Source organism: Arvicanthis niloticus, chromosome 13, assembly GCF_011762505.2.
Source record: "Arvicanthis niloticus isolate mArvNil1 chromosome 13, mArvNil1.pat.X, whole genome shotgun sequence".
NCBI lineage: Eukaryota > Metazoa > Chordata > Mammalia > Rodentia > Muridae > Arvicanthis > Arvicanthis niloticus.
This window is the reverse complement of record NC_047670.1, coordinates 70,713,854-70,736,595: the sequence shown is the minus strand read 5'-3', so window position 1 is coordinate 70,736,595 and position 22,742 is coordinate 70,713,854. Positions and strand designations below refer to the sequence as shown.

Sequence of the window (22,742 nt, the reverse complement as noted above, 5' to 3'; positions counted from 1 at the left end):
CTCCTGTTCTCTGTCCCTTTACTTTGAGTCGTGAGAGGTGTGCACATGAAGACAAGCTGCTTGTCTGTCGGGTTTTCATAGTGCCATCCTTTTGGCATTGAGTGTGAAAAACATTTCCCCCTTGTCTTTTAGGTTTGTCATAGTAAGAGCGGAGAAGTCAATTCTACTAAAGTGGCAAATCTGGTTAAAGCATACGTAGACAAGTACAAATACTCACGGAAGGGAAGCCAGAAGAAAACTCTGGAAGAACCTGTGTCTACTGAAAAAAATATAGGCTGACAGGAGGAGCACTGTCAAGGACACTGTCAAGGACACTGTCGAGATGTCTGTAAAGTGCAATTCAGCGTGTACCTTACTGAGATTATACACAACTGTGATGGAGATCTGGTTTTGATAAAATTATTTTTTTTATTGTAGGATATGTTTTGTTCAAAATACAGCTGTGCACTGCAACTTCTATATCTAACCCCAAACCCCAATAAAACAAATTCAAGGGAAAACCAAGGCTGTAATGGAATGTGCGTTTTTATCAGGAGTATGCTCTGATGTGGGTACTGAAAGATGGATAGCTTTTTAGGAGAACAGTGGAAAACATAAACCAGAAACTTGTAGAAGTGATGGTTTTGGAAGAGATGTCTCTATCTCTGTATAATCTATTCTGTCAGGCTGAAACAGTGTGATGTCTAGGACCTCTTCTAACTGTAGACAGTTAAATAGTGTATAACTATAAATACATCTGATACTAACAGAACATGCTATAGTCCCAGATACGTTTCTGTGAAGCACATATCTGAGTGAGTGGCTTAGATACAAAGCAGATCATCACGAGTAGGAATTAGCCTCAGACCTGCAGGTGCTCCTTGCCTTCTTACCACCAGATAAAAGGCCACACTGTGTTGCTTTTGTGCTCTTCTCTCTTAATCTAGGAAAACAGTTAGTGGTTTGATTTGCTACATTACAACTTTGCCAGTTCAAAGCTTTGTTGAATTTAGAAGACTAATTTGGGAAAAAGCCAGTGTTTGTTTTTTTTTTTTTTTTTTTTTTTAAAACTGTGTTCTTTCTGTATACCTTCTACTTATCAGTGATGTTAAATTATTTGTGCCAACTAGAGAAATGCTTCCTTTTTGGGGGACTAGCATAGAATACAAGACCTACTTCCCTGGCTTCAGGTTGCTGCTCCTCTGTCATGGTGTCATAGTGAAATTCTTCTCACACGTAAGAAGTTCCCTAATGGTTTACAGTGAATAAAGTGTTAATCTGTTGAGTGGTAGCCATGCTGCATACTTCTAGATATCCTAACTGTCTGACAGAAAAAAGGAAAATTAAGTAATGCTATTTTTACATAGGTATAAGGGACTAGAGTCTTTTTGTGTTTTTTTTAAAGCATTGAGATATGTTAATATGTTGATGTTTATGAAAAGTAGGTTCACAGTGCTTATGGCACTGTTACTTTCATTGACATCTAGAAAGAAAAATCTGTCTATGATAAACTTTGCAGTTACAATTTTCAGTAGATATTAAATAGCTGAGATGCCGTCCCAGTAATACGGTGATGGATCAGGATAAACTCAGTGAGGCCTTCAATTCTCCAACTAGGACAGCAGTCTCTGTGAGACTGTCCTTTCCTAGTGTACAGGCAAAACTGGCTCTCAGTTCTACATAATGCTTTCCATCTAGCTTTGAAAGGAAGGCTAATTTTGAGATTTTAGCCCATAGTGAGTACACTAGGAATAAGCTTTGTTAGGTTATGGTTACAGTCCTGAGACATTTCTAAAAGGTTTTGATCTTCATTTCTACATTTCTGGGCATTAATGATGTAACATTTTACATTTTTACTTAAAGTTTGTGTTTAGATTATGATGGCAGAAGAAGTTTGGAAGACAGTTCCAATCACCAGTGGCATGCCGTGTTCTTTCAGTTCAGGGTCCCTGGACAGTGGTGCAAACTTCTGCTCCTGCTTGGAAATTTGTGTGGCAGCGCTGTCTGTCCTCATTGGTGATGCAGCACATGCTCTCCCTGCATTGTTCTACTGACACCTGGGGTTAAATAGCAACTTAAGTTTTGTTTTATACCATTTAGCTCTTGCAAAACATGTTTTAAAGTATAGGAGAAAAGTAGATGATTTGTGCAGTACTAAGGTCCCATGCTTTGGTAGAGCGCCACTATTGTTGAAATTAAACAGGTGTGTGTTCTGTATCTGGTAGGGCACTTCAGAATGGTTATTCAGAATAGTTAGCTATTCAGAATAGCTTATTATTTCTAATATATTCTAACACTAGAATATATTCTGACTGGATTAGAAATATATTAGAAATATATTCAGGCTGAAGTAGAAAATGCATGCTTTGTGTTAAAAAATAGCATTACTTTTGCATTCTTGGGCTCTCTTTTTCTCTCTCAGAAATCCACATTTGTTTTGCACGTATATGACTTAACACAGTTTGGGGGATTGCAGGTTCCTCTTGGTCGTTACTCAGTATTGACTTGGCCTTTGGAGCTGTGGACTCTAACTTGGTAGTCACATTGATCCATGTGTCAGGCTGTAGAAATGCCAGTAGTATGCACTCATCATTTAACATTCCAAAGGTTTTGTGATTGTTTGTTGCTATTCTGGTAACAACCGCTATATCTTCTCCACTATCTGCCTTCAAATGGCCATGGTGTGTTCTGCTGACCATTCCACCCAGAGACAGGGCTTCAAGCACAGTGGCTGCCCTGAGTTTGAGACAGTATGACTTGCAGTGTTGTCTGCTGAAACACTCTAAAGCCAGATTGTGGTCTGTAATATATTCTAATACTTTTTTTTTTTTTTTTGCTAAACAAAGTAGAGTCTTTAAAATTTTATTAAGTTTTCTGGGAAATGATGACTTTTATATCAACTTAAACCATTTCCAATGTGTTGAATTATTTCTTGGATTTTTACCAAAGTAATGAGCATCATGATTACATTAATATCTAGGCAATAAAAAAAGGTCAGAGTTAGCTATAAACATATATTTTAATAGTTTTCCTAATTAATCACTGTAGGAAATTTAAAACATTGAGTAATTTCTAAAGATGGAAGAGACTGGAAAGCAAAAGAAAAAAGTTATCTGTAATTCTACCAAAGTTAACTTCTTCCAAGCCTGGCTTCAATGCACATTATATGTTATGACCTATTCTTTTCAATTAATGTATTGAGAATATTCCATTTTAATAAAAATTCATTTGACAGCATGACTACTGGTGACTGTATAGTATTATGTTACACAGATGTACTTTGAAAATAGTCCCTTGATATTGGATATTTGTTTGTTTGATGTTTTGCTTTGTTTTTGTTTGTTTGTTTGTTTTGAGACAGGGTCTTACTATATAGTCCTGCCCAGCCTTGAGCTCACTTACATAGATGAGGCTGGCCTCAAAACTCACAGAGATCCTGCCTTGCCTCCAGAGTTCTGGGATTAAAGGTATACACTACATGCTTAATGTTATTTTTACAAATATTATTACATAAATTAGTGCAGTACAAAGTTTTACTTAAAAATGTTTGTGTCCAGGTGTAGGGCATGGATCTTTGATCTCAGGATTTGGGAGGCAGAGGAAGAATGGTCAGGAACTCAAGATCATCAGATAAGTTTGATGTCAGCCTGGGTTGCAAAATAATCTCAAAAACAACCCAAAGCTGTTTATAGGAGAACATTTTTGTAGATAATTTTTATATCAAATTTGCATTGTTATTTATGAATAATTTCTTGAAGAATTGACTATTCATTAATTTTTGCTAAAGATTGACAGATTTTAAATTTGTATGTTTTTATTACTAGTATTGTTTACTTAAGGTGATTTTTTTTTTTTTTTTCCCTCTTTTGGTCTGTAGAGAGACACTCGAAAAAATGTTTCTTTCCATTGTCAATCTGGTTTTATGAAGCTGTGGCAGAGTGCATTTCATATCCCTTTTCTTGGTGTGAACACTGTTCTGGATTGCTCTGTGCTTGCCTGCCTGCCTTGTAGGACAAAGATACATCTTGCAGTCAGTATGTGTATACACTATATGTTCTCTATAAGCCTGTCAGGTCACGTGTGGTTGGTTTTTAACTGTCCTAGCAAGCTCCCTTTGTGATTAACCATTATACCTTCTATTTTTGTGTACGCTGGTACATTGAATTTCAGAATATTCATATTTTAAATCTGGATAATTCATTCTCAGAGGAGTTTAATTTATTTGAACCTACCCTGTGTCTGTGTTTATAGCCTTTGTTTTTGTGCACCAATGCCGATGCTGACACAGGAAGAGAGCATCATGTTCCCCAGAACTGGAGTTACAGGGCTTGTCAACTGCCTATGGGTGCTAAGATCCCAACCCCAGTCCTGAAAGCATCTACTGCTGAGCCATCTCTCTAGCTCCTAATTCTGCTTTTGATGTTGATGATTAAGACTTCTTCATAGGGTCTTTACGAATATTCATATGTTCATCATCACATACACACCTCTTGTGTGTCAGAATTTGATTCTTCACGTTGTTAAATTTGACATTGCCATAGAACAGTAACAGCATATTTATTGACTTTTATGTTAACCTGCACCATTTGTGTTCCTTGTTTTAATTTTAAAGCCAATTCTAGTATTTTTATGAAAATTGAGGCGTATAAAGATGAACCATCATCTAATTTCATGGTTACTTGGTGATGGCACCAAATTCAGAGTTTAGACACCTGCGCCTGTGCTTGACTGGTATGTAAATCTCAAGGCAGGAAAAGGCAGAGCAGCTGAAACAAGTGAAGGAATGGAGGATGATGCAGCTCGTGTGGCACAGGTGAGTGAGTAAGGTGAGCCTGGTCTAATTGTGCCCCTTCACTTTTTCCCTTGGGTAATGTTGGACATTTAACTCAGAGCTTTGAACATATGTGCTAGGGAAGTTGTAGGCCAAGAAGCCACATCCTTTTTTTCTTTTTCCTTTTTATTAATACTCTCAGAGTATGAAACATTCAATTTTGAAGCCATTGGTTTTTTCTTTTTAAAAGCTGTAACATTTCTTTTAAAAATGTATATGAGGTACTGGAGAAATGGCTCAGCAGTTAAGGTATGTCCCACTTGAACACAAGACCTGAGTTCAGATCCCAGAATTCACATCATGAAGCTCACACCAATGTGTAACTGGCACTCACATACCCACTCTCAGAAACATGTGGAAAATTAAGAATGAGAACTTTTTTTTAAAGTTTATATGAATATCGAGTCAAAACTAACAAGTTGCCTTCCTGAAATCAACGTCTGCATGGATGCGCAGTGTACTGCTCGGCTATGCAGGTTGTCTTGTAGTCGTCTTAAAGAGTGTCTCTTACTTACCGGGTAGCACAGACACATCTGCATTTTAAGAAAGGAAAGAGAAACGGACAGAACTTCTCTAACTTATTTCTTTTTGACTACAGTGTTCTTTGTGCTTCTTTCTCCAGGTTTTAAAACCCCACCTCCCTCTTATGTTTGGCCAAACCCAGGATAACTTCATTTTCATCCAATTAACCAGTTTCCATAGTGGCTTTGGAATACCCTCTCCATTAAGGACAGCTTGTGCATAGGGCTCTTGGTTTACGTGACTGAAACTGGTTTCAGTCCTCTCAAGTGGCTGTCTCTGTGCCAAGAGTGCTGCAACAGTCCAGTTCCTTTAATGACCAGCAGCATCACCACACCTAACAGTGCTATTACAAGCTTCCCAAAGGAACTTTAAAAAAAGAAATGGGTCTGTTCGGGAGGGCAAGGACTGCCCTGCCATTAGCGATCATAACCTAGACTCCAGTTTGGATCCTGATGTGTAAGTTACCATAAACTCCTCCATGACAGTAACTTTCTATACAATAACCTCAAGTCCATTTCCAGCTACACAGTAGGAACACACGCTCAAGCACACAGGAGACAGCATGTACAGGGTCATTTATAATAGACAAAACCACCCTAAACTCCGAGTGTGTACTGTTCAGCTGTGTTAGTGTAGCCACATCAGTAGTGCCAGTGAATCACACTACTGTCTTTAAACTCAAAAAACATAGTATTTAGAGATGAATATTTAAGCTGCCCAAGCAACTGCCTTGGGGGTAGTTGTTTCTGAGGCAGAGAAGAGATATGAAACCTTGGGGGATTGCCATCCTCTATCTGAGCAGTGCTTGAATTAAGGTTTGCTGTAGAGTAGCAATACTGTATTGCATGATTTTTGTTGTGTCCTAGTTCATCTAAAATATTGATTGTAGCTGAAAACCTATAGCTGTGGCCTTAGGAAGCCGATTCCAAGTATCTGAGTGCATGAGTTTAGTCAAGTGCAGTATGAGAGTGGTTAACTAACAGCAGCTGGCTATAAATGATGCCTTCTTACTGTGTGGGAAGAGAACCAGGAACAGTGTGAGGTGGCCTGTGTAGCTCATCTTGAAGCTTTGCTTATTTCTGAGCAGCTACTCCTTTGGGGAAGAGCTTCACATTTTGTCTTCAGTACTTTAGTTATAAGATCAGGACAGAAGTCACTTATCCAAAACACTCATTTCAAAAATCAGTTTTATTGTCATTTTCTGGTTTAAAAAACATACATGGCATGGCTATAAAGTAATGAGACAAGTTTTCATGTGTGGCTTGGTTTATTGAGTCTCATTAATATATAGTCATATCCTGTCTCAAGTCGGGAGAAAAATATGCCTTCACTATATGATCATCAGTTTTGTTACTTAAAATTTATTAAGTGCCAACAGAGCACTAGGCACATATATAACACAGAATTGTACAGTCTCTATGTTGTTGACTATTATTTACATAGATTTCTCAAAGATAACATTAAAGCTTGTATTTACACAACTTTAGACAAAAATAACAATACTGGAAGTCAGCAAGTTTCTGTCTAGCAAGGAGCACCTTTTCATGACTGCGAGGGTTCTGCAGGGCCTGGACTGCAAGAGCACTTCAGCTGCATCACCCACCAAGTCCATGGTATCCATTAGTCAGGTAAAGCTGTCGGAGGGGAAGCCTAAGGGAAGCTAGAAATTGGTTTCATTAGGTCAAATACATTTAGAAAATTCTGCTGAGACCATTGCTTAAAAGCACTAAAGACACATTTATACATTTTAACACAAAATCTACAACTACAGGATGCAATTCAGTGAGGTGACAGGATGGTGACTATGGAAGTCACATTCGTAAACCCGTCGTTTCTGCTACTAAAAGTTAACCACCATGGTAATTTCCTGCTTTGAAAGGAAAAAGGTACCTTGAAGACAAGCAAACAGTGATGTTACAAAAATTATTTCAGGAAACCTCAGATTTTTAGATAAACACAGTGAATATAAATTTCTATAACTGTCTGCCCTTAGGAACCTCTAGTCTGGTAATATTTGAGGGATACAGTAAGGTATCCGGACTCAGGGTGTCTGCTGGGCAGCTCTAGTCTAAGGCCACCAACCTGAGAATACCAAGTTTAGGGTGTCAGCACACATTTTTTACAGATAGAGCTGAATGTACAGGCAGAGATGCCCCCTTGGGGAGAAATTACTTTTTTGGTACTAATTAGTGAATCAAGATATTTAAATGTATGTCCAGACTGAAGCTCTTAGCAAAAAAAAAAAAAATCTGTCGCTGAATTTAATCAAAATTGATGTTCAGACTGAAGCTCACTGCAAACAATCTGCCCCTGAATTCAAGTTAAACTGAAACCTACAGTCGAATGGTAAACAAAAGCTTTCAGTCTGATGCATGACACACAGTAAGGCAACTGAGCTCTTAACTGTCTACCACTTTCTGGGCTTACTGTTCATAATATTGTAAACAAAAAACTTGGTCTCCTGGTCTCCTTCCTACCATGACCATGGTTTCTGTCATGTGATGCACCTTCCTATTCTCTACAATATTATCACAAAGTATAAAGTAAGTAGGTGACCGTTTGACCTTGCCTTCAGCTAGACTTTAAATTTTAGAATGTCTTAAGCATACTCAGAAATAAAGGACTCAAGAAAATGTTCAGTCTTTTATTTAAAAACTATAAACAGTCACCAAAGTAAATAAAGCCATTCTATAACATAAACTGTCAGGTCTATATTTTTACTGCACATCCTAAGGACACAGCAGAAATGGTTGTTGGGAGGCCTTCCACATTTTTGGATGCTAATAGAACAGGCAATAGGCAGTTATAAGTGGATACATTTCACGCTTGGGGGGAAAAAGACAATTTAAGGAAGTGAGCAGTTTCTGAGCAGGAATGTGGTACAGTATTAAGAATGGAAGAATAATACAATAAAATTCCACACTATATTAAGATAGAAAAAGTAGTGAAGAAAATATCATACCTGCACATAATGCATATATAACACAGGAGAAAACCTGTATAAAATTCCATGTATTTAAACCAATTTACAAATACAAAAAATTATGTACAAGCTCTGAGCTTGCACATGACAAATGCTTACAGTGGATACATGTTAGGGAAAAAAAAATTCAAATAGTTTTTCTTCTACAAAAATGACATGAGATATATTATTCCATACTCTTTCAGCCAGCAAAATGAGTTCTACAAGGTGTATAATACAAAACAAAACAAAAAACCAAAAAAAACCCCCCACCAAACCCAAGGGGGGGGGGGTTCCAAGGAAACCAAAAGGGGGGGGGGGAATCACAGTTCCACAAAACTGTTTTGACTTTACAGCATCAGTACCTTTGCAGAAGTATTTACACAAATTTAAAGAATATTCATCCACTGCGTAGAATATATCACAATTACTTACAGTTGACAGGAAAGTCTAGAAAACTTTAGAGCCTACCAATAATGCTTCTAGGACACCACAGAATGTATTTCCAGTGGCTGCAGTGGTACGAACGGTGTTCATTCTATTCACAAATATTTACAAGATCTATTCAGACTGGTAAATTTTTATGATAATAAATAAGTGAAAATATATTGGCTCAAGTAAGAAAACCAAGCTACTGATTCTAAACAAAACACACAATCCACAGCTAGATACTGGTGGCCCCTCTGAAGCTGGGGGATAGGTGTGCTCAAACTTTGTCGTTATTCAAACCAGCTTAAATGGTTCTGTAAATATAAAAATGTGCTCCTTTTTGGATATAGATAAAAATATTTAATGCTTCTATTTCATCTGCTCACGTAGGTTTTACACTATTCCATGTATATTCCAATGTGGATGGTACAGAATTCTGATCACACCAGTTTCCATCAGGATTGGCAGATCCGAGACATCCTGCAGACAAGCTGGCGGACAATCCCACAGCAGTTTTGTTTTTTTTTTTTTTCCTTTTTAGATTTTTTTTTTTTTTTAACAGAAAAGAAAGGGATTCGTTCAGAGATCAGAATACGAAGCTTCCTCTCAGCATCATGGGAGGACACAAAATAATTCATTCTATGGTCTCTGCTCCATTAAGACTTGGTGCTTTCTTCAGTAACAGTATGTGAAATGTATTTGACTTTGAGCCCCCACTGTTTCAGTGGGGTAGGATTCACTACAGCATTTCTGAGTCTTTTTCTTGTTCTTTACTCTGAACTGTAAAATTAAGTTCATAAAGGCATTTGGCAAGGGTAGAGGAAGCTTCCATGTTACTAATGGCTAGCACTGATAAGTTGTTTTCATGTCTCTTTAACAATCTAGAAAACAAAACGAAATACAGATTGTCAGTCTCCAGGATCATAGTTAAGATTCCTTATCACAGATTATACAACTAAAATAAAAATATCCTACATTCTCACACTCAAGCCAACGTTCATACAGCTTTGTAGAAAGAGGCTCAAGCTACTAATGATGATTCACTCATAAGTAAAATAAGACCAACTGCTGCACCTCTAACTCAGGTGACACTTTAGCTGGTCAGGGTTTGTACCCATAGAATGTTACACAGCGGATTTCTGTATCTTCATTTGGGATTTTACGAATTTCACAAGTCAGAAAATTGTTGGCAAGCAACAAACACATTTATGAACTTGAATGTTCTACCACAAAGGTCACAGTCGATGTGGTTATGACTATGACAGTGGGAGTGAGTGTCACTAGTAAAGAGGTGCCGGCTGAGGAGGACAAGGAGGAACCAGCGGGATGGAAGAGAGAACACAGAAGGACAGGAGGGTAAGGCAAGAACACTCAACTGTCAATACTAAAGCTATGCAATGACACAGAATGTTCACTTTACAATTACTTCAAGTTGGACTTAAATGTGATAACTTTCATTTTTAACATCTGCTAAGACAAGTCACACAACAATGAGAATACCCAAGAACTTCACTATTTTCATTAAAGTCCTGAAAAAAGAAACCAGAGAAGGGTTCATTCAGTCAGATCATTCAGTGGTTAACAGCCTGATCTTGCCAAGGACCCATGTTTGGTTCCGATTACCCATGTCAAGTGGTTCACAGTTTTCTATAACTAGTCCTGGGGAATATGACCCTTTCTGACTTCTCTGTGGCATATATACATAAATGTAGGTGAAACTAAGATGATAAAAAATACCTTAGAAAAGGAACAAAAACAGGAGGAAAAGAGGTGAAGATATTACTCAAAGAAAAAAAAAAACTTGTAGAGAAGTCAATCATGGAATTCTGACTTAACACTTAATGTGGAAGGCTGGGGATAGCTTGGTGGTGGAATGCTTACACAGAATGCACAAGGGCCCCAGTTCACTCTACATGACTAGGAACAAAATGTGGATACCAAAGGAACAAACCAGTAATCCTAACTCTGTAACCCAGTAATATGAACACAGCATTGCTGCATGCAACCCCAGAAATCTCACAATTCCTGTTGTGAAAACCCCACTGTCTGATCTGACTTCTATCAAGTTAAAGTCACTTAAAATAACCTGATTAGGACAATTGTAGGTTGGGGGAGACAAGAAGGGGAAGGAAGAGGCTGGCTGGTAAGGGCGGGGCAGGGTTCTGTGGGACTAGTAGGACTTTACTGTTGTGTCTGAGGGTTACTACTTTTCAAAAACTGAAAATTTTGCTTTGTGGACTCTTTAAACATGACTTCTCAAAATTTTATTTAACAGACTTTAATATCAACTGAGAATGATATGATGTTTCTATAAAAACAAACCAAAAACCCCCCAGACTTAGCTCAGCTGAGAAGCATGTGCCTTTAATGCCACTTGGGAGGTAGAGGTAGAGGCCAGTTCTAAGTTCAAGACCAGAATGATCTATGTAGAGTTCTAGGCTAGCCAGGGTTATATAGAGAGCGACTGGTCTCAAAACACTGGGGGGTGGGGTGGGGGGCGTGGGGGTGGGGGCGGGGGGAGAACAGGGTTGTGCTGGAGATTATACTTAGGGCCCCATACATGCTTTACCTCTGGACACAGCTGTATCCAGAGCCTTCTCTTTCTATTGTATTTATATCTTAAGGTTAAAAAAATAACTATTTTTCTTAAGGTTAAAAAAATAACTCTTTTTTTTCTGGAATTTCCAATTTCACTGTTGGTCTAAGTTGTATTAACAGAAACATTTTAAAGATACAAATTACCTTTTAGGAAAACCAAACAATTTGAAAAGTTTATATCCTACTAAAAAAAGGACCAAAATTCAATAAATTTATTTTCTTGCAAAACAAAACATACAGGTTTTCGAAATGGGCAGTGGAGGAGAGTCAGTAGAAAACAGGCATAAGTGACACGAGGGACCTTCTTCCCTCTCATTTCATGGTAACTGTCCTAAAAACTGCCTTCCTATAAAAGGTGAGAAAGTCAGAGTTTCTTCATGGAGAAAACAAAAACGAACCTCCCTACAGAACTGGCTTTGGGGGACTGCTTATAAACAAGGCAGTTCACTGGAGATCACTTAAAGAGCAACCATCAGAAGCAGCGAGCCAGAACTCGGCACTCTGACACACTTTCTTTACTGCATTTTGAGAACAGGGCCTTGAAGCAGGCCCACACTGACCTCTAACCACTGACCTATTATTCTGTTACAGGTGTCTGCCACCTATAACAGAACGTTGTATTCTATCTTACATACTTTATTTATTTTTTTCGAGACAGGGTCTCTCTGTGTAGCCCTGGCTGTCCTGGAACTCACTCTGTAGACCAGACTGTCCTGGAACTCAGAAATCCGACTGTCTCTCTCAGCCTCCCTAGTGCTGGGATTAAAGGTGTGAGAAACCACTTCCCTGCTTTATTCTTAAAATAACAACTGTATAAAAGAGCAGGAAAAACTGAAAACACACAAGTATTAACATCCTCCAAAGATGACAAGACAGCTAATTAAATAGCTGGTAGCAGGTCTGCATATTGAATAAAAAAATTTTCTGAAGAGACTGGAAAAAAAAAACCCAAAGAAAGGAAAGAAACATGAAAACTTGTCATTATCAAAGTGTATGGATCCATATTCAATACACAGATTCAACTAAAATGCTCACTGAAATAAAACCCCAGAACAGGCATCCAGAACAGCACAGTACTGACACAGACATAGAAACAGAAGAACTAAAGGAACATGTGCATCACCAGCCACCCAAAGAAGATTGGAAAACAGAAACAGGAGATGGTCCACAAGTAGACTGTCAACAATCAAAACAAATTCAACTCAGCTGTAAGGTATTAAACTGTCAAGAAAAACAACAACAACAAAAAAACCCAGCACAATGCCCTGGGCTATGGGAATGGGCTTTAGGGCAAATTCCAAAAGGCACAGGAAACTAACAGCTAACCAGCTAGCTAGCTAACTACTAACTGACAAGTTTCTGACTAGCAATGTAAACAACTCTCGAGGTTGAGAAGCTAGTTGTAGAATGTGCAGCTGACAGAGGATTAATATTCAGGACATCTTGGACACCAGAATCTCAACAAGCAAAATCCAAATAACCAATTCAGGAATGGGTGACTGACCTAAACAGACATAAAAATGGCTGAGAGGTATATGGTACAGCATCATTAGTCACCAGAGAAATGCAAAAGGAAACCATGATACCCATTCACTCTAACCATGATGACTTACTACCAAAAGACAAAACCATGGAAACTGCTGGTGGGAATATAAATCACTACACATCAGAGAAACAGTACAGATACCTCAAAAAATTAAAAGCAAAACCCCTATATACTTCTCAGTACACAGAAAAGGCAACTCTTTGGTCTAGATCTCAAGAGGTATTTAAATTCTGTTTTGTGGAGGCTTTGGGAAAGTAGTTCACTTCATCAATACACTGACACTCGGATAATGTGTGTGTGTGTGTGTGTGTTTGTGTGTGTGTACTCACATATGGACACAAGGGTTGGGTGGTGTGCCCTAAGCTGGAGAAAATAAGGTCAGAAGATGAGCCAGCCTCCTGTCAAATGCTCCCAATGAGAAGATGCTTACTTCGGTTTTTCTTTCTTTTTTTTTTTTTTTTTTTGGAATTATTTTTATTTAATCTGCATCAATGTTTTACCAGCATGTATATCTCTGTGATGGTAATAGATGCCATGTAACTCCAATAGAACTGGAGTTACAGACAGTTGTGAGCTGCCATGTGGATGCTGGGAATTGAACCCATGTCCTTTGGGAATAATCTTACACTGCTGAGCTGTCTGTCCAGCCCCATTTACTACACACTAAAGGCAATCTTTTCCTTTTCCACCTGCTCCTCTTTTCTCCAAGGTCTCTGGCACTGCTTGAAACTTGTTCTATACATCTGCACTCATGAAAAGCTAACAAAATAAAACCACTCTGCCATGTTTACTACAGTACCATTCCTAAAAGCTAGAACTGGAAACATCTTAAGTGCCCATCAACTAATGAATGAATAAGACAATATGGTACACACATAAACAAAATCAAGTTCAGCAGATGGTACTTAGAGACACCAAAGGAGCATAGGGGAAGGAAAACTGGAGAAAGGTTCATATGTTGGGACAGAGGCTCTGCTGTGCTGCTGCATGGAAAGTAAGGCACACATTTCAAAGAGGTAGAAGAAAGGAATCTGAATTTTTTTTTACCATAAAGAAATAAAAAAGGATGAAGATAGGCCTTACACATTATGTAATGTGTGTATGTATCAAAACATCACAGAATACCCCATTTATATGTACAATTTTGGGGTAGCAGTTAAAATAACCTATAAAGTATCACAGTTATTAAACTTTAGAAAGCCAGAAATACATTAGAATTCTGAGTGGAAAAATAAGATCACATGTAAAAATATTTGACCCAAAATGCCACTGGACTTAGAAGCCCAGCTGGAGAAGATACCGCAGCAAAACCACTTCCTAAATTGGAATTCTTTACCTAGACAACACAGATTGGGGAATAAGAGCACAGATATATGTATCTTTAAATATTTTTATGTGTTAGAATCTTTTGACTGCATGTTTGTTTGTGTACCATGTGAATGAATGCCTGGTGACCTGATATCTCTGGGACCAGAAGAAGGTATCAGATCTCCTGGGACTAGAGTTATAGATGTTTAGGAATCACCATCTGGGTACGGGGAATTGAACCTCGATCCTCTGGAAGAGCAGCCAGCATCTTTACCACTAAGCCATCTCTCGAGCCTCACACAGGCATATTCTTAAACATTACATACCAGAAGAATCTACTCAAACTCATGAAGCTACTGGGTAGAGGCAAGAAAGGGGCATGTGACTGCCTCCATGATGGTCTCCTCAATTCTACTGAAATGCAGTTTACTGTGACATGACTTTACACACTAAAACCAACATTCATTGGTAATTGTGCAAGCATGGCTACAGTTACTTTTGAATATTTCCTTCATTCCAAATAGAAACCCAAGCACAGTAGCTGTCACCTCCCAAGACTCTCTGTTCCCAAGACTCTCTTCTTGTTTTTCATACCTTTTATGAAAATGTAACATGAAATTTCCCAACTCAATAATGTAAGTACACTGATCATACAGTGTAACTGCTGTCTCTATCTCCTGCCCTTGTCTTTATTTCAAATAGACCATTCTGTATCTATGAAACAGCAGTTTCTCACTCCTCTCTCCTACTTAATGCAGTGCTTCCCAACCTTCCTCATGCAGAGACCCCTTAATGCAGTTAGTTTTTCATGTTGTGCAGCCCCCCAACCATAACGCTTTTGTTGATATTCCACACCTCTAACTTTGCTACCATTATGAACTTTAATATTTTTTTAGAGACAGCGATTTGTCTAAAGTGTCTCAATCCACAGGTTGAGAATCACGGTTTTGATCAGTCTGTCTGTGCTTGTTCTGGTAGTAATCATATAGAAAGAACTGAGACCTGGCCCTCTCTGTGCCTGCTCTACTTTAGAGGACGTCCTCAAGGTTCATGGCCGTGGCATGCATGCATGCATCAGCACGTTTCCTTTTTAAGGCTTCGTAATGCCCCACTTTTATACTACAACTGTTTTCTCTCCTTAAGGAGCTAGCTGTTGCAGGCTTCCTCAGCAGTTAGGACTTTTGTATACAGTCTCAAGATTAACCCCTTACTAAATATGTGACTTTTCAATTACTTTTTCTCACTCAACAGGGTTGCCATTTACTGTTGGCAATGTCTTTTCATATGCATGTTTTAGTTCCGATGCAGTCCTGTTTTGCTGCATTCTGTTGGCTCTGCTTCTGATTTGGTAGAACCAAGAATCGCTGTTAAGTCCAGTGACAGGAAGCCTCTGCCTCATGCCTTCTAACTGGCTAGTAGTTTTAGCTCATTTATTGCTAAAACTCATTGATCTATTTTGAGCTAAGATATATATGGCAATAGCAGCTGTTCAGTTTCTTTCACACATACAAGTCTCGTTTTCCCATCATCATTTGCCGGAGAGACAGCTAGAGACTGAGAGGCTAGCTCCCTTATTAAATAAAGATCCCTCAGCTGTGTGGGGTGTATTCTGGGGTCTCTCTTCTGCTCTATTGGTCTGCCAGCCCAACTTTAGACCAGTGGATAGGTATGTAGCTCACAACAATGGAGGGGACCCGATGTTCTTTTCTGACCTCCACTGGCTCCAGGCATACAAATGGTGAACACAGCTGAAGGCAAAACACCCATACATATAAAATATAACAAAAATTTAAAAGAATTTTTTTAAAAAGCACTATTTGATTTTCAAATAAGATCCAAGTGTATAGTTAGCAAAAGAAGACAAATCTTGAGACTTCTCCAGAGCTGAAACTTAATCAGAAGGCATTACTTATACTGATTCTGACATCCAAACAAAACACCTTCACAAAACCCCTAGTATCCTCCATCGTGCAGGGAACTATGTGGAGGAGTAAAGGGAAGCTACTATCTACCTCTTAGCCTCATGCTATGAAAACAGAAGGATGTTTTAGTATTATTCCACTGGCAAATGGATTCCTTGCGTGCTCCTTCACATGCAGAGCTCTCCCAGATGCTCAGTGCTCTCACGCAACACACGGAATGTTCACCTGAGGGACACACATGTCTCACCAGGCATCCCAGGCTGACTTCAAACTTTCAATCCCTGTGATGTGCCCTCCACAGTCTCACCTGATGGTGGCTGACACTTTTAGGGTCCAACTATTCTAGTACCCTAAGCACTGATATGCCAGAGGACATCTGGAAGACAAGAGTTCGCACAATACAAAGTTAATCAGAGCACAAGCACAGCAGAGGATGTCTGGCTCAGTGCTTCATGGTCAGGGAAACAGGCTCTGCCATCTGAGCCCCTACCATGCAATCAAGATGTTAGGAGCAGCTCTAAGGGAAAGTTCTTTGGGAATTCTAATTCAGCGCACAAATTCCAATTAGATCTGTAGGAAAAAAGGGACTTGCTAGTCTCCTTCTGTCTGTCACACACTCACTAGGTGAGCATCATTTTCACATATATGTCTTGTGCTGAAAAGCAACAATTTAAATAAATACCTAATCTCTACCTTTAAAGAGCTCCACATGCAGTGGGGCAGTGTTCTCTGGAGCAGACGAAGGCATGGGGAAGACACCAGGAACCAGTGTGGTAACCTCAGGTGCACAATTCCTAGTCTGCATTTGGAAAGTACTCTAGTGTTCATCCTGGAGGTGGTGCAGTCTGAACATGGCTTCATAGAGAAAGATGTTAAAACTGTTTACAGAACAGACAGCCTAGAGAAACAGAACAACAACAGCAACAACAACAACAACAAATTTAAATGCCTCATGAGGAAGAACATGGACCTGGGGAGCAGGCTGAGTGGGGAAGCACACTGGCTGCTCTTCCAGAGGACCTGGATTTAATTCCCAGCAACCACACAGCACCTCACAGCTATTCTAACTCCAGTTCTAGATAGTCCAGCCCCGCCCTTCCCTTCAGGCTTCTATAGGCACACACATGATACATAGACATCCCTATAGCAAAACTACACACAAAGAGGACATGTAAAAAGGGGGAGAAGGAGGAGGAGGAAAGACAGAGAAAAGAAAAAAGAAAGAAAGGCTAGAGAAAGCAGTGCTCATTTGAGCAGAACCAGAGACAGAGAAACCCAGAAGGACACACTGACAGGAGGACAGCAGAACCCTGGAACAAAGTTCAAAGGAAGATGAAAGAGCCTAATGTGAGTAGGAGCTTGTAGACTACAATGCACATGAGACTGAGGAAGGAGGAGGAACATGTTGTGATGTACAAAAGACACCGGTTTGCTGAGGCCTGTTCTAGCCTAGCATGTTTGGGTGTTGGATCAGTCTCTAGCACCCAAAGCAAATCAAACCACCACACTCCCAACACAAAACCAACAACTTGGTATTTTTCATGTTACACATTAACAAAAAATGATTCCAGAGATATTTGCTTCCTGGGTCTGTTACCACATTCAACATACTTTCTAGTTCCAGCCACTGATCTGCTATACATGTTAATAGTATCCACAGTGAAGACCACGTTTGTTTCCTCTTGTCGCCTGAAGACATTCAGGCTGTTTCCCTTTTCTAGCTATTGTGATAGGCAGAACAGCAGTGACAAGGCAGAGGAGTGTCTGGAGTACAATCTGTAGTCCTTTGGGTGTGTGCCCAGGGCGGACAGGATGATCCATTTATTTTTAGCCTTTTGAATTTTACACACTTATTTCCAGAGGGCCTTAGCAGTCTGCAATCCCACCAATAGTGAAAGAGGCCCCTCCCCCATACCCTCTCCAGCATTTGTTGTCTGCTGTTTTGTTTGATGTCTGCCATTCTTATTGGGGTGAGAAGAAACCTCAAAATTATTTGATTTGCTTTTCTCTAATTGACAGGGCAATCAACATTTTTATGAGATTTATTTAGCTATTTTTATTTTTTCTTTTGAGAAATGTATGCAGACCTACAGTTCAATTTTTAAATGGATCATTTGTTTTAGTGACTCTACAATTTTATTTTTTTGGTGAATTATTGTGAGGTTTGAGAAAATTCTTTCCTGTTCTGTAGGAGTCCTCTTCACTGGATTGCTTGTTTCTTTAGCTGTAAAGAAGCTTCTTAGTTTTATAAAGTACCACTTGTCAATTGTTGGACTTAACTCCTGAGCATACGGGGGTCCTATTTTTAAAAAGTCTTTTTCTACATTTGTATCTTATAGATTACTGTGTGTGTTTTTATTCTAACACTCACTTTGATCCACTTGGAGGTAGTTTTTATGTAAAGTGATGGATACAGGTCCAATTTCGTTCTTTGGCCTGGGACACTCAGTTTCCCCGCCACCATTGATCACACATATTTCTGTTCTCCAATGTCTTTTGGCTTCTCTGTAGTTGCATGTGCTTATGCTCGGGTCTTCCATTTTGCTTCCGTAGTCTAAATGTATGATTTGGTCCCATTACTATAAACTGCTTGTGGCTTTATTATTATAGCTCTGCAATGCATCCTGAAATCTGGAATTATAATCCCTTTAGCACTATTCTTTTGGTTCAGGTTTCTTGGGCTATCCAGGGTGCTTTGTGAGTCCATATGAATTTTAGGATAGTTTTTTTTTACTTTTGTGAAAAATGACATGAAGAATTTTGATTGGACTTGAAGATCTGAACTGGATCTGACCTAAAAGTCTCCTCCCCGGGGACTAAATTTCATAATAGCAGTAGAAGGTGCTGTGTGAGGTTACAAGACAGGGAAGCAATCCACAGTGCTCCGTGGCTGCAATGCCTATGAGCCACATAACACTGCAGCGACCAACAGCTATCTAATTAGACTTAAGGCCTACTCAAGAGAAGGAAAGCATTCCTGGTGTTGGAAACATCACAAGCTACCTGGGGCTACAGAGCTCATAGATCTTAGAAGAGGGCTACTACTGAGACTAAAACATGATTTCTAACTGTTAAATTTACAATGTTTATGCTTAACCCACAGATAAGTGTAGCTCTAGTTCCTTAGCCAAGAAATTTACCTTTGCAACAGACAGTAACCACCACAGAAAACCACAACTAATCCAAAGGTAGAGAAAAAGTGACTGTGTGTTTGTTACCAACCCAACAGATACACACATACAACACACCCCTGCAGCTAAGGCTCAGAAACACAGAAGAGGGCAGAGATATTTTAAGAGCCAGGAAATTTGCTATGAGATTGTGTCTCTGAGAAATGACAGGGAAACTATATCCATGAAGCCTAACCACAGCTGCCTAAGTAAGACCTGTACAGGCACAATACCAGTGGGCATGCTAACGTGGTAGGGAGTCCTACCACCAAACAACTACAGACAAGTTCACTTGCTGAGAGAAGAAAAAAAATTGTCTTCCCTGGGGATGAACCTCTTAACTGGTTAACTAATCCCAAGTCAACAGCCCTGAAATCATGTATACACAAGTAATGTGTGTGTGTTTGTGTGTGTCTGTGCACGTGCGTATCCACACGCATGCGCGTGAAGATGAGGCCATAAGTAGGTGAGGGAGCAGGGCTGGGGAGACGCTAGAGGAGCTGGAGGAAATAGGAGGGAGAAATGATGCAGTTGTATGTTAATTTCAAATACCATCACTCGGAAATCTAAAAGCTGATACAGTACAACTAACCTTCTTTAGTAATTAATTCCAGTTTTTATGCTTTGAAAAAATTCGACTTTAAGTATTCTAATCCCTAAAACGATGCGACTGGTATAGACAGAGGGCACTGGGTGAGATGGGTCTATTAAGTAAGAGGCACTGACAGCTTGCGGGCTGCTTAGCTGAGAGTGTGGGGGACCAAACAGGAGATGGGCTGAGGGGAGACCCTGTAGATTAGCGGTTCTCAGCCTGGGGGCTATGACCCCCCACTTGTCTATCTCCAAAACTATTTACATCAAGCTTCATAACATTAGCAAAATCACAGTTATCAAGTAGCAACGAACATAATGATGGTTGCAAGTCGCCATGACATGAGGAGCTGCACTAAAGGACTGCAGCATTCGGGAGCTGAGAGCCACGGCTGCAGAGGACAAGGGCAGGCAGATTGTCTCAAGGATAAAGACTCATTCCTTGCTTCCCAAATATATTTACAAATCACACTCTTTTTCAAGTCCACTAGAAAGAAATGATAAAACATCAACAGTATTACAGTGACACCTAATATTCACAGCTCTGACAGGCTTATATAAACACCAGCTGTCAAAGGGAGCTGGAGTGACTGCACATGACGCCAACGGCCAATCCCTCTTACGTTTCTTCCTTAGAAGAACTTTTTTTTCCGCCTGTAGATGTTAAGGGCAGGGAGAAAACTGACAATAAAACAAGTTAAAGACCTGTTTTCTGTTTTTGGCGTTGAAGAGATCATGACGGCCCAGCCTTAGCATAAGTTTTTGGACACATTCGCAAACCCACGAGGATAAACAGCAAGTGAGAGAGGCGACGTTACTCACGCACGTATGAAAATAATCAGTTTGCTTTGGTTATGGAGATGGATTACTCACCTGCGCCCACACTCTGAGTATTTACCAATATTTTTTAATATTAAGGCAGCTGTTAGTCGGATGTGTTTAGTTATTGGTCCCTCTTTTTCATCCTTAAAAAGAATGGAAAATAAACAGAAAAAGAATAAAGATCTCCATCACACAGGGCCACACCTCCATGGAGAAGGGTTTTAAGGCCACTTACTGTAAAGTCCCGGAAGACAAGGCTCCTTGAGCCTCTACGCAGAGCCATGAGCGCAGCACTGGGGTGGCTTGCAATGGCCTTCTGGGCTCTTGGAGCAGAGCCTGGGCCCCCCACAGCAGGCTGCCTAAATTATCAGACAGACAGTGTTAGCTGCACACACAGACAACTGCGCCCCACCCCCGCCCACACAAACGGCTGTTCTAGGGCTTGTGTTTTCTAGCCTAGCCCTTTTCTTTCACACAGGGTCTTAACTACAGAGCTCAGGCAGGCCTTGCCTTGTCTGCCCTACGACTGGCATTACAGGACACAGTGCTGCATACCACTCAGTCTGTCAGTTTCAGAGCAAACAATAGGTGCCCTGCATGGTCCATCTCTGATACTATGAGAGGTAAGGAGGCAATAACTGTAGCATAACACAGCATCAAAGGTGTAGAGCTCTCATCTTTGACAGTAATATGAAGAAGCAATTTTAGATCAGGAAGAAAGCTGCCCTGTGTATCAGAACCTAGACTAAGGACAGCAATCAATATTGCTTTCTTATACAGTCTTCCTTTCAACCTGTTACTGCAACAGAAAGGAGTCATAAGAAAAAGTGCCATCGTTCCCATGGAAGACACAGGACGACAGACTGCATGGATACTACAGTCCAGAACCCCAATCTCTGGCCAAGTGGACAGGCTGCATGGCCTGCTGTGCTGGAAGGTTGCGGTGGACACTGCACTGGTGTGCACATTCTAACAATTTGGGCTTCTTTTGAAATTTGTGAACCAGAGATATTTCTGATTATTTTAGACATAAATTCTGAATATTAAAAATATAATATAGAAATAATCTTCATATGTAATCCAGGATATGACTTGTCTCCAAAGTTTGGGTTTCCCTACAGATCACACAGTACAGCTGCTATGAAACAGATCCCTATGGAGAGTTATCTCTAGAGAGCAGTTATGCACTTTGGCCGAATTGCATGCTGGGTTAATACAGGCTTGGCTTTCCCATACACCGTTTCTGTGTGCTGCTCTGAGTCTCCCTCGTTTTCTACTTTTGTTTTCAATGCCAAAAACGGAAGACAGGCTCTGACCAATCCAGGGGCTATTTGTCCTTATGTGCATTAGTAAGTAAATTAATTTTCTTTACTTGGTAGAAGATTTTTGATTTGCCACTTGTCCTGGTTCATCTTGTTTTAATCCTGCAAGCAGAGCATCCTTTGAACAGTGCTTATCCTTAAGGAGAAAAAAATAAAAGATACACATCATGATCTTGCCTCTGAGCACATGAGTTACTAAGCAAGCAGCCCCCTGAGAGCGCACCTGTAAGTGGGTAATGAAGGAGAATCTCTGCCGCTGGAAAGGCTCACAGCCTTCCCAAAGACACTGCCCCGGATACACATCTTTTCCTCCATGCTCAGTAGCTGCATGATAGAACACTTGCGAGGGTGTCTGAAACCACCTACAAAAACAAAAGATAAATAGTTTGAAACTTAGATAAGTTCTTTAAATCACATTGATATAATAGATTAAAAAAAATCTTGGCTATAGCTTTTTTACAAGTAAAGATTATATTTTGATTGTGTATAAATGTGTGTGTGTGTGCAGGCACACAAGTGCATACATGAAAGTACTTTCAGAGTCCAGCAAATGACACTGGATTCTATTTTTTATGATTTTTATGTATGTCTATATTTAAACCAATTAAAATATTTTAAAGACTGGATTATTTTTCTGTGTATGAGTATTTTACCTGTACACATGCATATGTATCACCTGTGTGCCTGGTACCCCCAAAGGTCAGCAAAGGGTGTTGGATGCCATGACACTGAAGTTACAT

The 22,742-nt window shown here is 39.7% G+C and overlaps 2 protein-coding genes across 4 annotated transcripts in view; one reads left to right on the top strand and one right to left on the bottom strand.

Annotated features, from left to right (window-relative positions):
* Scaf11 (SR-related CTD associated factor 11) overlaps positions 1-3,219 on the top strand; it is a 51,585-nt gene extending 48,366 nt beyond the window's left edge. For all 3 annotated transcript variants that reach the window (XM_034516291.2, XM_034516290.2, XM_076911954.1), the window contains one exon: positions 133-3,219. In XM_034516291.2, the coding sequence (XP_034372182.1) occupies positions 133-279 (147 nt within the window). In that variant the 3' untranslated portion in view covers positions 280-3,219. The remainder of the gene's footprint in view (positions 1-132) is intronic.
* A 3,282-nt stretch (positions 3,220-6,501) lies between these two features.
* Positions 6,502-22,742, bottom strand: part of Arid2 (AT-rich interaction domain 2) — a 124,991-nt gene continuing 108,750 nt past the window's right edge. The window contains exons 17-21 of the mRNA XM_034516309.2: positions 22,226-22,364; positions 22,053-22,138; positions 20,916-21,039; positions 20,732-20,823; positions 6,502-9,604 (exon numbers count right to left, since the gene is read on the bottom strand). Of these exons, the coding sequence (XP_034372200.1) occupies positions 9,463-9,604; positions 20,732-20,823; positions 20,916-21,039; positions 22,053-22,138; positions 22,226-22,364 (583 nt within the window). The 3' untranslated portion in view covers positions 6,502-9,462. The remainder of the gene's footprint in view (positions 9,605-20,731; positions 20,824-20,915; positions 21,040-22,052; positions 22,139-22,225; positions 22,365-22,742) is intronic.